General features: G+C 41.4%; 2 protein-coding genes across 12 annotated transcripts in view; one reads left to right on the top strand and one right to left on the bottom strand.

Annotated features, from left to right (window-relative positions):
• TXNDC12 (thioredoxin domain containing 12) overlaps nucleotides 1–6,927 on the bottom strand; it is a 30,936-nt gene extending 24,009 nt beyond the window's left edge. Inside the window, exons 1-2 of one of the 2 annotated variants that reach the window (XM_084965107.1) lie at nucleotides 6,728–6,927; nucleotides 4,477–4,511 (exon numbers count right to left, since the gene is read on the bottom strand). Coding sequence is in view for 1 of the 2 variants with exons in the window: in XM_021096661.2 (XP_020952320.1) it covers nucleotides 6,728–6,821 (94 nt within the window). In the remaining variant the exon portion in view is untranslated. The remainder of the gene's footprint in view (nucleotides 1–4,476; nucleotides 4,512–6,727) is intronic. The other variant, XM_021096661.2, reaches the window with a different exon arrangement.
• Nucleotides 6,928–8,045: 1,118 nt separating this feature from the next.
• The window catches only part of BTF3L4 (basic transcription factor 3 like 4), a 28,037-nt gene continuing 20,938 nt past the window's right edge, over nucleotides 8,046–15,144 (top strand). For 2 of the 10 annotated variants that reach the window (XM_021096655.2, XM_084965113.1), the window contains exons 1-4: nucleotides 8,046–8,127; nucleotides 9,160–9,269; nucleotides 11,307–11,373; nucleotides 15,017–15,130. In XM_021096655.2, the coding sequence (XP_020952314.1) occupies nucleotides 11,320–11,373; nucleotides 15,017–15,130 (168 nt within the window). In that variant the 5' untranslated portion in view covers nucleotides 8,046–8,127; nucleotides 9,160–9,269; nucleotides 11,307–11,319. Of the gene's footprint in view, nucleotides 8,524–9,154; nucleotides 9,270–11,306; nucleotides 11,374–15,016; nucleotides 15,131–15,144 lie in introns of all 10 variants that reach the window. The other 8 variants (XM_021096656.2, XM_084965114.1, XM_084965111.1 and 5 more) reach the window with 5 other exon arrangements.

Here is a 15,144-nt window from a genome sequence, read left to right as displayed (position 1 = left end):
GTAGAGGAAGCAATTTGCTAGAGGAAGTTGTGAGTCATGAAGGGTATTTATTCAATATGGAGGAAATAATGGATGTTGAAAGTTGATAGAAATGATGTAATAAAGGTAGGAAAATTGATGATATAGGACTAGAAGGGTGAGTCAAAAATATCTAGAGTAGATGAAAAGAGATGGAATTTAGTGTTCAAAAGGATTAGCCTTTGCTAGGAACACAGTTTATATGTAAAGACAGAAAAGGATGAATATATGGACACTGGTACTAGAAGATGGGTAAATATAGTGGTGATGATTTTTGAAAGGCCTTTTTGAATTCTCCTGTCTTCTGTTAAATAGGAAGCATGGTGACTGGCTGAGAACCAGGATTGTGGAAGAAGTACTGGAGGTTTGAAGAGACAAAAAAATAGGAAATAATCCCTTAGGAGAGAACAGAGAAACTAAAAGCATAAATAAAGGGCATGTTTTAGGATAGAAGTGATTCCAGAAGGAAGTCTAGAAACAAGGAACAATGAACAAAATTAATTGGTTAACATGTAGATAAATCAAAATATTAACTGTATGTGGGTTAAAGATTTGGCATTGTCACTGCAGTGGCCCAGGTTACTGCTGTGGCATGGGTTCAGTCCCTGGCCTGGAAACTTCCACATGCCACAGGAGTGGCAAAAAAAAAAAAAAAAAAAAAAAAAAAATCATCTGTATAAAAAATTCCAATGCTCAACTTGTGGAGTTAAAAAAAAAGAGAGAGAGAGAACTAAAGTACTGGCCAACAACAGCTAAAAAATAAAGAGGAAGTGACTGAAGTCAAAATGTTCTAAGGCCCACTAACCACTGGAGGGTTAAGGTTAGATTTTGTTAAATATGTGAGTAAAATTTCAAAAGTAACCATTAAAAGACAAGAACTAGAGTATTAATCAAGGAGATAAAATAAGAACCAGCAAATACTCAACCCCAATGAAAGGGCAAAAAAGGGAGAAAAAAAGAACCGAAAAAACAGTAGCAATGGAAACTGGATGAGATAAATAAGACCAGCTCCATCAATAATCACCACTAAACATAAGAGAGCTAAACTTGCCAGTTAAAGTTAAAAGACAGAAATTGGAGTTCCCGTTATGGCTCAGTGGAAACAAACCTGACTAGGAGCCATGAGGTTTCGAGTTTGATCCCTGGCCTCACTCAGTGGGTTAAGGATCCAGTGTTGCTATGAGTTGTAGTGTAGGTTACAGACTCAGGTCAGATCTGATGTTGTTGTGGCTGTGGCGTAGGCCAGCAGCTGTAGCTCCGATTCGACCCCTAGCCTGGAAATGTGCTAGGATGCTGCAGGTGTGGTCTAAAAAAGAAAAAAACAAAAACAAAAACAAACACTACCTCTATGATGTTTAAAGAGCACCTAAAACAGAACTCATAAAAGTCAAAAGGAAAATGATTGAAAAATACATCCCGGCAATTATCAGTCAAAAGAAAGTCAGCAAAGCTAGATTAATAACAGGCAAAGTAAAATTTCTCCACAAACACGGGCTACCCAGAAGCTAGCTGACAAAGCTTACAGTCATAGGAGGTTATTGCTAAGAGAGACCCTAGGGCAGGGCTGTTCAATTGAACTTTCTCCAGGAAATGTTCTATACCTGCACCGTTCAATATGGTAGCCACCAGCTATTGAGTACTTGAAATGTAGCTACAGATTTCAGAGGAGCTGAGTTTTTTAATTTAATTTTATTTATTTTATTCTATCTAAAATTTAATGTGCCCCATGCTACTCTATTGGACAGCACAAACTTAGAGATTCGTCCAATCCTGTCATATTACAAAAGCCTGGAAAAGGTAAGATGCTACCCAATATCACAAAGGAAGCCACAACCAGAATTTAGTCTGATTCTTAATTAAGCTTGTCTAGTGCCCCACCACTTCCCTAAATGCCATACTGCATTATCCATAAGAGCAAGTCTAGAGTATAATTTGAAACAGTTCACTGCCTGTACAAAATTTCTTTGAAAATTCATATTAAAAAGTATACTGAGGGAGTTCCCTGGTGGTCTAGTGGTTAGGATTCAGTGATTTCACTGCTGTGGCCTGGGTTCAATCCCTGCTCTGGGAACTGAAATCCTGCATCAAGCTGCTGCATGCTGCAGCCAAAAAAAAAAAAAAAAAGCACATTGGAATTTTTCGTAAGAGTAATAATAACCTCCATCATTTTCTGAGTTCTTCCTTTATGTGATCATTATAATACAATGATAGTATTGATAATGATTAAGGTCTAATAACTCATATATCATTTATTGTATGTCAGGTACTGTTTTTCATGCTTTTACATATATTAACATTTAATCCTCACAGTAAACTTAGGAGGTGGAAACTCTAATTGTCCTCATTTTACAAATATGGAAGCTGAAGTTAACTATATTGCCCAAGGCTACAGTGCCAGAAAGTAGCAGAGCTGGGATTAGCACTCAGGTAGTACAGTTCCAGAGTCCATACACACACACACACACACACACACACACACACACACACACACACCTGGCATATGGAAGTTCCCAGGCTAGGGGTCGAATGAGAGCCATAGCTGCAGGCCTGCACCACAGTCACAGCAATGCCAGGTCCGAGCCACATCTGCAACCTACACCACAGCTCATGGCAACGGCAGATCCTTAACCCACTGAGCAAGGCCAGGGGTCAAACCTGTGTCCTCATGGGTACTAGCTGGGTTCGTTACCACTGAGCCATAGTGAGAACTCCTCAGGGTCTGTAATTTAACCAATCAGTACACTTCACTGCCTCTCTAGCAAAGATAAAAATGAATAAAGGAATGTGGCTCCACCAAAGCAGAATGAAACACAGATTTCAGATCTAGAAAACCTGGGTCCTTTGGTTTCCCTTCAAAAATAACTTGAAAGGGTTCGGTGTTTACCTTGTTACTAAAATCACCTACTCCCTGATACCACCCACACTCACACCCCTGCCAACGTGGAACATCTGAAGACAGTCCAATTTCCTAAAGTGCCGCCTGCATAGCCGCTTAATTTACATCAGTTATCTGCAAAGTGAGGGGAAAGCTCCCATATCAGCAGCTCCTTCCCTAAAACATTAATTTTAAAAGGGGGAAAGTGACCATTTGCAAGCACATCACTTACATCAGAATTCCCAAGCCCTTCATCCTAAAACTGCTTTCCTGAGTGTAAGCTAAGGACATCAGAAGAGTATCATCCACCCCTCCCAGCTGACGAAACAAAAGGTTAAGTGTCAGAACTGGTAGCCACGCCTCTAAACAGGGAACGCTGTACCTGAGAGGTAGAATAACACAGTGGCTAAACAAAGTCTGTCTGCATCAAACAGAGCTAGTCGGCCACTTGCTGTTTCCACATATACACAACATGACTAACAAAACTATCTATCCCAGAGGGTTGTTGTGAATGTGAACAGAACACAGTATGGAAGGTACATATTCTATATGGGTCAAAGTTTTATTCTGGAGACTTGATAAAGTCCTCTATTTCTGTTTCAGGCAGGAGAGCATATGAACTATTCCCGCTGACAACTTTTTCATTTCTCCTTTAAAGTCTTCAAAATAGTGTCTGTACTCAGGGCAGGAGTGGTGTATGGGTTGGGAGCACAGGCTCTGAGATGCACAACTCAGCTGGTCCACTCACTAGCTGTGTGACTACTGTGCCCAATTTTAGGTTTTTCATCTGTGAAATGGGGATGATGATAAAAAAATATTCTCTATCTCAGAGGGTTATTATGAGGATTAAGCCAGTCAATATACGACAAACGCACAGAACAGTTTCTGGAATATAGCAAATGTACAGTAAATGTTAATCATTACACATCTCCCCGCAGGTGATATATTCCACATTTTTAGCACACCAAGAACAACAAAATTGTTTTAGAACTCTAGAACGTTAGAGCTGGAAGGACTCTTAGCAATCATTTCTAGTCCAACTCTCTCATGTAATAAATGCTTCCCAGGGAAGATAAGAGCTGGCTGTACAGTCTGATCAGAATCAAAACTCAGGTCTCTTGATTGTTATCTGCTGCTCATACCACACCGTTGCACTTTCTCTTCTTAATGAAGAGAGTAGATCATTCAGTATCTCCTCTCTGCAAAGCACAGGTCATCTTCAGAGCTACTTAAACATCTTACTCATTACTGCTCTGGGTAGCACTTTTTGGGGAGGTGGGTTGGGTGGGCTATAATCTACTTCCCAAGAATTCATACCCAGAAGATACAAAAAAAAAAAGTTTGAAATAGTATTAACTCAACTCTTTTTAGGAACAATTAAAATATTCTTCCTTGGGAGGATATAATAATAAACATCGAATAAATACTTTCTAAGTTTGCAACACAATATTAAGTACCTTTTGTTTTTTCATTTAATCCTCACAACACAGCCCCCCCCAACTCTGTTGCCGTGTACACGTTCCTACAGTTACCTGCTATTTCCCTGTTCACAGTACATACATATCACAGTGTTATGTACTTGCCTGCTTACTTGTCTTGACAGTCTTCAGACTATAAGCTGAAAAAAGACAGGGATCTCAATGATCATGTGTACCATTCATTTCTTCTTTCAACAAATATTCCTGAACATGAATAAGAAATGGTCCTAGCTTACTGGGGCAGACTATACTTTCCAAAGACGGTTGCAATAATATCCCCCATTCCACATGCTGTTTTTACCATGTGACATAAACATTCCTTCCATGGGGAATGGGGGGTGTGTGTGTTAATGTCCCTTCCCCTTGAACATGCCCATAGAGTATAACAGAAATGATGCTGTGTGACTTGTACAGCTAGATGACAAAAATACAATGCATTTCTACCTTGTTTTCTTAGGGTGCTCTCTCTTGGAATCCAGCTGTCATACAGTACGGATGCCCACACTAGCCCATGAAGACAGACCACATGGAGATAACCAGGTCAACTGAGGCTTTAGACTTTGAACCAAGAGATACACCTTCCCCACCGTGCCTTGTTTGAATTCTTGGCCCGCAGAATCATAAGCATAACAAAAAAATCCCCCTTTTTTTTTTTTCGCTGGCTGCATCTGTGGCAAAGTTCCAGGGGAACCTGCACCACAGCAGTGACCTGAGCCACTGCAGTGACAATGCTGGATCCTTAATGAGCTGAACCACCAGGGAACTCCATAAAATGATTTCTCTACACCACTAAATTTGGGGGTGTTTTATCATGCAGCAGTGGTAAATGGAACATAGCTTACAGTCTAACAAGGAATAAAAATACTGAATATGCAACTCCAAGATATTGCCTACACCTAACACAGTTAACTGGAATAGGGTAAATTATTTGTAGAGCGTCTGAAGTAGTTGTTATGCTCCTTTTGCAGATAAGGGAATTGAGCTTTGAGAAATTTAGCAACTTGCCCTAGGTCTCTCAGCTGGTTAGCGTCAGAATAAATTAAAACTCAAATCTAAACCTACATTCCTAGCACTATACACTTCTGTCTCCTTCAGTATTTATAATTTTACATTACATATTCAGTACTCTGTCTTAAAATGGGATTTTCAGTACTTAAAACATTCTGGCCCAATCGAATTCACTTTGCAGTTTCACCACTGAGATGGAAACCCATATATCTCAGAGAAGCTTCCCCCGATCTTCCTAGCTCAAGGAATGCCAGCTCCTTCATCCTTCCCCAGTCTTTCCACTCCATCGGTTTCATTTTCTTCCCAGCATTCATTCCTAGCTGAAATTATCTTGCCTATTAATTTGTTCATGTGTCTGCTCCCTGTCTCTCTGAACTGAATATAAGCTTCATGAGAGCAGGAACCTTATCTGTCCCGTCCATTGCCATATCCCTAGTGCCTAGGACAGTACCTGGATTATGGGAGGTGATCAAAAATTACTTACTGAGTGAAGGAATGACTGCATTCAGGCACACTGAATGTCCACCCAATCTCATCACCCACCAATAAAGGTGCAAATAGGGAGGATAAAACAAAATTAAAAACAGCGAGATTGCAGCAGAGATATTCCACATGGTAAGGTCAGGTCAAAAAAAAAAAGTAAGAAGAGGGAAATACATACTATCACACCCACTTAGAAAAAGCATAAACCCTGATCTCCAATAAAGATGTAGGTAGTGGGATAAATGCAGTAGGGAACACCTCTTATTCTCCATTGGTAACCACTGTCCCTCATTCTTCCAAAAAAACCATTTTCTTCAATTACACTGAACCACACCGAGGACAACTGTTGGTGACCCTCTAACATCAGACCTTCGACCCTTTATATGGCCCTTCCTTATGCACCCAGTCACCCTCCCTGGGTGCAGGTTCTGTTCCCTCCAGGTCTGGAGGCAGTAATCTAGCTCTTCAGGTAAGAGGTGAGGAGCGGAATCTTCAGACCCACGAAAAGAATCCAAATATGAAAGTCCACCCTGAGGAACGGTGACGGATGTCTGAGGACCCACCAAGTGCTAGACACTAAGCTGGTTTCTTAAACATGCTTTTCCTAATATACGGGTCATTCCTTACCCCAACCCAAGCATTTAGGGAGGCCTCAAGTACAACTTCCCCAACTCAATATTCCCCAGAACCGCTACTCCCTACCCCAAGAGATCTTCCTCAAACTCCAGGAGCAGTTGGAGAGGATAAAAAGAAATCTAGGGTGGCCAGAGACAGAATGGGAAGGGGATCGTGTTAGGACAAGGAGAGGGTTGTACTGGGCTGGGGCCCAGAATGAGTAAAGATTAAGATAAGAACGCGGTCTGACCCTTTCCAAGCCCAACATGTCCATCAGAAGAGACGAGGAGCAGGAAACTGAAGCCCAGCAAACAGGTGGCCCCGAGACGAGGCCGCGGTTCCATGGTGGTAAGTCCGCGGGGCCCCTGGGCTGAGCAGACGCCGGGCCCGAGTCCTAGCAGATGGTCCGCGCGGTATCCCAAGTGCGGCTCAGCCCAACCCCTCGCTTTCCCAGATTTTTTTTTTTTTTTTTTCCCCTAACCCTGAAGGAAGTGATGTTAGACGGATGTGGGTGGTGCCTCCGGGGTCCGGTCTGGGACTGAGTTTAAAGGTGCAGATCACGTAGAAGGTTGCAGGCGTTGCTTTCGAGCGGTAGTTGCTTCCCCCCGGTTCTGGACATTCCGTCCGAGGACCTAGAGAGAAAAGATGGGCCGAGATAGTGGGCGGGTGGGGAGGAGACTCGGGAGAACCGTTGCTGGTGGCGTCCGCCTTCAGGCTAGCCCCTCCCCCCACCAAGAACCGCTGCACTTAATACTCACTACGCAAATTATTGATCGGTGAAGTCAGCCTCTCCCAACTGTTGGGCTGGTTGCCCATTGGTTTCAGGTACCCCATCCCCCTCCGCAAATAAAAAAGACAGATAACCGGATTTCATTCTTAAGTTCCTGCTCGGGTCTCGAGAAGACCTGGCAAACCTGTTCTGCGGTGCAGTCTTGTGCCTGCAAGAATGTCCCTTACGGTTGGAGAAGAAACACTGGACCTTATTTTTTATTCCTTGTAAGCTAAATTCTTCCATTCAGGGATGATGCAACCAACTGATGCAAGCTCCGAGAAAACCAAACTTGTGATTTCTTACTGCAAATCTGACCTAGCTCTGCGGGGCACTGGGGCATAAGTCACTGCAGGCACTTAAAGTGTGAAGCTTCTTCTGATTAAATGTATTTGTTTTTGTTGTTTTTAAACTTTGTGGGTTATTTCTCGATTTTCCTCTCTTGAGGCATAAAAAACGGCTCAAAATTTCCCGTCTCTCCGAGTCTCCACTCTAGTTGAGTCCGACAGTGCGTACTTAATACCTAGCGAAGCATTCGACAAAAGTATACACCCAAACAAAAATACCCATTGCCTTTTTATTAGGCTTCCTATAAACTGCAGGCACGGACACAATGGGACGCCCAGGAGACTGCAAGCTCCAGAAAGCAGCGCGGCGGTCTGCACCTGCCGCGTTTCTGTTGGGAAGCGCAGAGCAGCCTGGGCTTTGTAGTTTGTATATGAGCTTCCAGGATAGGCTGCTCCGGCGAGAGAGGCGGGGCCGGGTGTGTCACGTGGGCTCCACTCCCGCCGCCGCGGCTGCCTTCGTCTTTCTCTGTCTCGACTGAGGCAGCCATCTTGCTCTTGCCGCGTGCTGGTGTTGGAGGACCCTCCCTGCTTCAGGTGAGACCCCCGGCGGTCCCGCCACTCCACGGCCATAGGCCGCCGCGCACGGTCTCCCCCCGCCCTTTTCTACCGACACCCGCCAACCGATCGGGCTGCCACTTCCGCGGTGGCGCGCCGAGTGGGGGCGGAGGCGGCTGTCTTGGCCTGTCGGTTAGCGGCGGCGCAGCTGGGGGTCGGCACCTGAGGGAAGGTCCCCAGCACCACCGCTTTCTGTCGGGGCTCGCGGGCCCGCGTTGTTGCAGCCCAGGTCCAGGCCCAGGTGGCAGGTGGTCCCCCGCCTCTGCCCTGTTACTCTTCATTATTCACAGCAATAAGGCTTGAGCTTTGAGCTTTGTACAGCCTATCTGCTGTCATCTCATTTGATCCTCCCACTCGACAGATAGGGAAACCGAGGTTAGCAGCCCCCGCCCCCAACCAAATTCCATTGCTGCGCTCTTCACCTCGTAATGGCAGTATTTGTTTACAAGTGTGCCACCCTCTCCGAGACATTGCCTTGCCCATCCTTGTAGCCCCATCCCACTGCGTGATGCATAGTAGGCTGTCAGGAAGTTGATGATTGACCGACAGGCAGTGTTACAAAGCTAGTGAATTGCGGTTTCAATTTCTGTTCCCACGTTCTTTCACTATACTATGTCTGTACCTTGGGCAATGGTAACAATAGTTACCAGTTTTTGAGTATCTGCTTGAGCCATACCCGGTACTTGATTACTTAATGTTTAACCCGTAAAACAGCTGTGAAGTGTGTGTTGTTACACTTTTTCTAATAGGAAGGAATACAAGTTCAGAGAAGTAAAAGAACTTTCTGAAGCCCTAAGTGGAAAAACCTTGATCCTTCGGATTCCAAAGCCTGTGCCTCTCTTATAGAGTAACCCTTCATAATAAAAAGTCAGGATTAAAGATTGAAATTGTTTTATCTCTGTAAATATGATGTCATTGAAAGTGCCTACCATAATGCTTGGAATTTAGGCACTCAGTAAATATTAATTATAACTTAATTATTTACACCCTTTCTTGAATCCTTGAGGAAAGGGCGAAAAGATGCTAGGATCCCCAAGGAAGAATTCACTAATTATATGGCCTTAGGAAGTGACTTCTCCGTTCTGGGCCCTCATTTTCCAAATTATTAAATTGGGAAAGAGGTGAGCTGTTTTATTTTTTTCTAATTTATACCCTGCTGCTGCTTGCAAGTATTTGCCACATGTTCAAGACGGGAATAATGGGTACAAGAAAGTAAAGATTGCTTGAGGAATGGGGAGTTAAAGCAGGTGATCTCTGAGGTCTAGTCCAGATTCTGAGCTTGACATTTCTTCTTTCATAGACTGAGTCCAATCCACTTTCCTACTTGAACTCTACACACCTCAACCTGCTGTGGACAGGAGGGCCACCCTTCTCCCCCACCCCCCCACCAACCTTGTGTTTGCAACCTCCCTAAAATGCTTTTCTCTGATATTCCTTGGGAACAAGTTTTCTGTTGTCCTGATTATCTGGAATGGAATCTGTTCTTTCTTGTCTACACATTGATATAGAGTTAATTTTGTTCTTGCTTTGTTTCAAACAAGTCAGGACTCTATTTTGACTTCCATCACTTTTCTTCCATCTCTTCTCTTGGGGATTATTACCTCAAAATGCAGAAGAGTCCCAAAAGGTTTACCTGCTTTTTGGCTCTAATATTTTCACTTATCCCCTTTTTTTGTAAAAAAATTCTTTAGGCTCTTTGTTAGTTCACTACACCTTCCTGGCCACATTCCTTTGAAAATTGTGAATATTAGTCCTTTTCGGCAGGTATTGAGAATAGAGATTGGGATTTACATCAGCAGATTTAAGTATGACAGAGTTCAGATTGGTACACACCTAAAGCCTGCTTTGTACTGTAATCACATTTCATCCTATAAAAGTGTTTTAGCTGCTTGAACATTGTGATACAGTATGAATAAAGACTGAGGAAGTATACATTCTAAATATTATTTAGGAGCTATATTTTGGCCTTAAGTGGAGAGATAAGGGTTAGTGCCTTTGTATTCTGATACAGTGTCAGACTGTAGAATGATCAGTACTTACATGATCTTTGATTCTCTTTCATCTCTGAAGTGAAGAATGATCATTATAAAGAGTCGAGAGAATTGGCCAAAAAGTGTTGATAACAGTCTTATCCTTTTATTTCCTTTTTCATATCTCAGAAATGATCTTTTGATCTACAGAACAAGTAAAACAAGACTTTTAACATTGGCTTTTATTTGCTTATATAGTGTGAAATGTTATGACCCATTATGAACTTAAAAACTTTTTGTCTTAGTAGGAAAGGACTGGCCAGATGGATCCATGACTTTGTTATGGTCTTAGAGTTTTCAGAATCAAGATAACCTTTAAAGGTTTATTTTTAAGAGTCTCCTCTCCCCTTCCTGCCACCCATATTTGTTATTAGTATAGCAGAGATAGGTTTTTGTTAAATTGTGCAGGGAGGCATTTTACCTTGTATGTGAGAATATCTTGACAAGTATGACATAACTCTTATCAGTACAAGGTATTGAATGAACTCAGGGAAGTGATACAGAAGCACTGAATGTCTGAAAATCTGGTTCTCTTTTCGTATTATTAACATACCACCTGACCTTGCATAGAGGACATTACTACCTCACGTATTGACAGCTAGACAGCCTATTGTTGCATTTTTTTTTCTTTCTTTGTCCAGCTTCTCTCTTTCTACCTTTTTTTTTTTTTAATCTTCTATTTATGGTTTAAAGAAATACAGAATGTGATTTGGGAAAAAAGTTTACTTAAATGTTATGCTAATTTGGTAACAGCTCTCTGCTGTAAAAATCTTTGGGGGAAAAACTGGCTTGTGTACAGATTTTATAATTGGTTAGGTTTTATTGTCTGCCAGAGTACTGAATCTTGTTTTTAAGGAGGGATCTTCAAGTAGAAAACTTTGAATCCCATTCTGTTTTCTGTTTATGTATTCAGCTCCCTCTTGGTATTATTGATTTCGATTTTTTTACTATCTGGTTTATGAAGCTAGAATAAGTTATTAATATTTTTTAAAAATATAGACCATATTAATATCATGGTGGTGATGCATATTACAAGTTCAGTGAACCAGAAGGTACTGTTGTATAAACAGTTATTTTGTTTTGGTAAATAAAACAGTGACTTTAACAAATTTATTTTTCCCCCCCTAGATTTACCAACAGCATGAATCAAGAAAAGTTAGCCAAACTTCAGGCTCAGGTCCGGATAGGGGGCAAGGTGAGTGTGGCATAAGAAAAACTGATAGGAGAATGTTTTATTACCAGATAGTATTACTATTTTTGGATTTGTGGTCATTGAAAATCTAAAATCTTCTAAGTAATCAAGATTAAACCACATTCCAATTTGAAAATAACTCATCTAGATTAAAATAGGTAACTAGAAGACCTCTCTCTGTTGGTACAGTTGAGATAGCAACCTTTGATTCCTCTTAACATCAGGTAGTTATATAAACAAGTCAACCAGTACTGTTAAGCTTCCTTTTTTACATCTGCGAAATAAAATCATCCTATATAAGATGCTTCTAAAGATTAGAATAATACTTATAAAACACCTAACACGGTGTCTTAGTAAACAGCTACTCACTTGCAGGGCATCCCAGTTATTAAGGTTACCTTATCTTAACTAGATACCCCTACTGCTTTAGTTAGGCTTACAGTGGGAAATGCTCAAGCTGATGATACATTTGTCCATTGCTAGGTTTTCCTCTCAAATTCCTGCTTGGTGAACATGAACATAAGCATTTCTGTTTGGTGAACATGAACATAAGCATTTGTATTCATATACTTTGAAGCCTAAGGAGGAGCTAGTTCTGAACACTGAAAATCCTTTGATTCCCTTCAGTGCTAGCTCCAGGCACAAGGAGAATGTTATACCCTTATCTCTGCCTAATACAATCTTTGTGAAAGGAAAAGAATATACTGACTTCAGACCTAGGGAGGGGGAAGGTAGGACACTATGTAGCAACCCCACTGTGTTCATTTTACTTTGGTGATAACCACAACTCCTGGGAAAGGGGACAGGACAGGGAAGGGAAGAAACAACTAGTACTTTCTCCTTTTGTAGTGATACAGTTATATGATTCTAGAATCATATTACCACATTCTTGTAACCAAAGTACTAATCACATTGTAGCATCAAGTACAATGTAATATACCAATGCAAAAACTAGGGATATTTAAGAACCACAGAATAATATACCTGGGAGAGTTTGATGCAGCACATAACTGTTATATATTTCAAGCCAGGTGGTCGGCACATTTATTTAATTTATGTATTGAACATCTACTGTGGCCAAGCTACAGTAGATAAATAAGTCAAGTTTTCTTGCTCTTGACAGTTCAGCTTGGAAGAAAGGCATACTTACAATTACACTACAGAATAGAAAATGTTAAGATGAAGTACAAGGTGCTCCTGCCTAGGAGGGACAAGTCATCACTGAGCTGAGATTTGAAAAATAAACACAAAACAGGTGGGAGGATAAGTGGGCAGAGTAAAGAGGGGATTGTCATTCTTGTCCATGCAAAGGCTCATAGGATGCTGAGATAACGTGCTTAGTGGAATGGCTTGCTTTAGTTTGTTACAACTAAAGTTTAGAATCTATAATGGATAAAGAATGGTAGCAAATGAAAACAACCAGGTAATTTAGGGTTAGATCATAGTTTTGCATACGGGGGGTATTGAGAGGATTTTATCCCTATAGGCAAGGGCAACTACTCAAGAATTTTGAGAAGGAAATAACAGTCATTTTTAAAGATACCTGCTGGCATTGGGGGAAATGAAATGAAACAAGTTTGGCATAGAGGAGAAAAATCGAGAAGCTACTATTATATGTGGGGCACAGATTGGGGGTTGGATTTGACACACCTTAATAACTGATGGAATGTGGGGAATGAAGGAGAGAGAGGAAACTAGGATGACCCCCAACCGTCTAGTTTTAAAGCTACAAAACTTAGGAAATAGAGAAAGATTAGTTAAGTGGACTGCTAAACTTTTAGACATACTGATTTTGAGGTGCCTGAGAGGACCATTTGAGCTGAAGTATCCAGCAAGCAATTGAGCTATCCTTGAGTCAGGAACACTTCATGAATTAATGGCCGTCTGTGTAAATAATCACTGTTCGTCTACCCGTCAGCTGGTTTTCATGCAACCTCTGCTGCTACTCACAGAACTCTCTTCCACTCCCACCAGAGTTGCTGAGACTGAGGCTTCTGCCTACCCTCTGTAGGACTAATTGCCTGCGTAATGCTGCAGGAGCCACTGAAAGATTAAAACCTCTTTTCCTTTTTCTTTACTCCTCCCACGTCTCAGAAAGATTTAACCCTCAAGACATAGGCTGTTTTTGGTAGTGTTCTGCTCTGCTTTCAGTTATGTTTTTATAAATTGGTCCAGGAATTGAAAATTGTATTTAGAATTTCAAAATGTCCATTTGGAAATGAGCTTTTGCTTTTCAGTAAATAGTATAATTTTCAACCTTTTTTCTCAAAGTTCCAAATATCATTGTAGATTCCTTTTTTCTTCATATCCCACAGCCAATCCATCAGCAAGTCCTGTTGGTTCTTCTGACAGTTTGAGCTCTCACCCACCTCCACTGCCACAGCCTTCATCTCTCATCAGGACTGCTACAGTAGCTTCCTGATTGATCTCATTATGGTTCATTTTCCATAGCAATGTCAGTCATCTTTTAAAATCATAAATCAGATCAAGTCATTGTCATGCTTAACACCTTCCAGTGGATTCCTATTGCAGCTGAAATAAAGTCCAGCCCCTGCCTCTGGCATTTTAGGCTATATGATCTGGCCCTTGCCGATCTTTCTGATTTCATTTTCCTCATCCTTTACCATTAGTAACTCCGCTCTAGCCATACTGGCCTGTTTTCTTGAGAAATAACAGGTGACTCTTGTTTCATTCTGCTTGGATCACTCTTCCCTTCGATCTTTCTGTGGGTCTCAGCTCATATGTCACCTCTTCAGAGGGGCCGTCCCTGAACATTTTAATAAAGCAGTGCTTTGCCCACTGATAGTCGTATCACTGTTATTTTTTTCTTAATATCCTTATCCTGTTTGAAATGATCTAATATGTTTATATATTTTTTGACTTTTCCTTCCCACTATAACGTATGCTTCTTGAAGTAAGGACTTGGTCTTTTTCATTCCTGGGTTCTAGGACTCTAAAACACTCACAGAATAGGCATTTGACTCTTAGTTATGTCATAATCTCCAAAGTTTCAGAACATTTTTAGACTTTATTGTCAGAGGGAGGTAGGTACTATAAAAAAATCATTCCTTGTAATGCTTGAAACTTGATATAAAGCACACTAAATTGTCTTGAAGTTGTAAAGTATTTTTATTTAAAAACTTTTGGGAGTTCCCGTCGTGGCTCAGTGGTTAACGAATCCGACTAGGAATCATGAGGTTGCAGGTTCGATCCCTGGCCTTGTTCAGTGGGTTGAGGATCCAGCATTGCCATGAACTGTGGTGTAGGTCACAGACGTGGCTTGGATCCCGTGTTGCTGTGGCTGTGGTGTAGGCTGGGGCTACAGCTTTGATTGGACCCTTAGCCTGGGAACCTCCATATGCTGGGGGCGTGGCCCTAAAACGACCCCCCCCCCCAAAAAAAAACTTGAAACATAATGTGTTAAAATGATAAAGGCTGGATATTGAAAAGAATAGGAAGAATTGGCTAGAAACTGACCTTCAAAACTCTGGGTTAGGCTGACAGTCACAACTCTGAGCAGTCTTATTACTATTACATCAGCAATTTCCTCTATGGGTTTTAATTAAGAGTACTGTGGAGAGGAAGACATGTGATTGCTGTTGTTAAATGGATCACATGCTAACACTTCTGTTTCGTTACTTTTTAGGGTACAGCTCGCAGAAAGAAGAAGGTGGTACATAGAACAGCTACAGCTGATGACAAAAAACTTCAGAGTTCTCTAAAAAAACTGGCTGTGAATAATATAGCTGGTATTGAAGAGGTATGATCACTTTA

Source organism: Sus scrofa, chromosome 6, assembly GCF_054392235.1.
Source record: "Sus scrofa isolate SSC_HxYL_T2T_F1_AM1 chromosome 6, Sscrofa_HxYL_maternal_Yorkshire_Landrace_v2.0, whole genome shotgun sequence".
NCBI classification, from domain to species: domain Eukaryota; kingdom Metazoa; phylum Chordata; class Mammalia; order Artiodactyla; family Suidae; genus Sus; species Sus scrofa.
The sequence above is the reverse complement of the archived record's forward strand: the minus strand, read 5'-3'. Positions and strand labels throughout refer to the sequence as shown.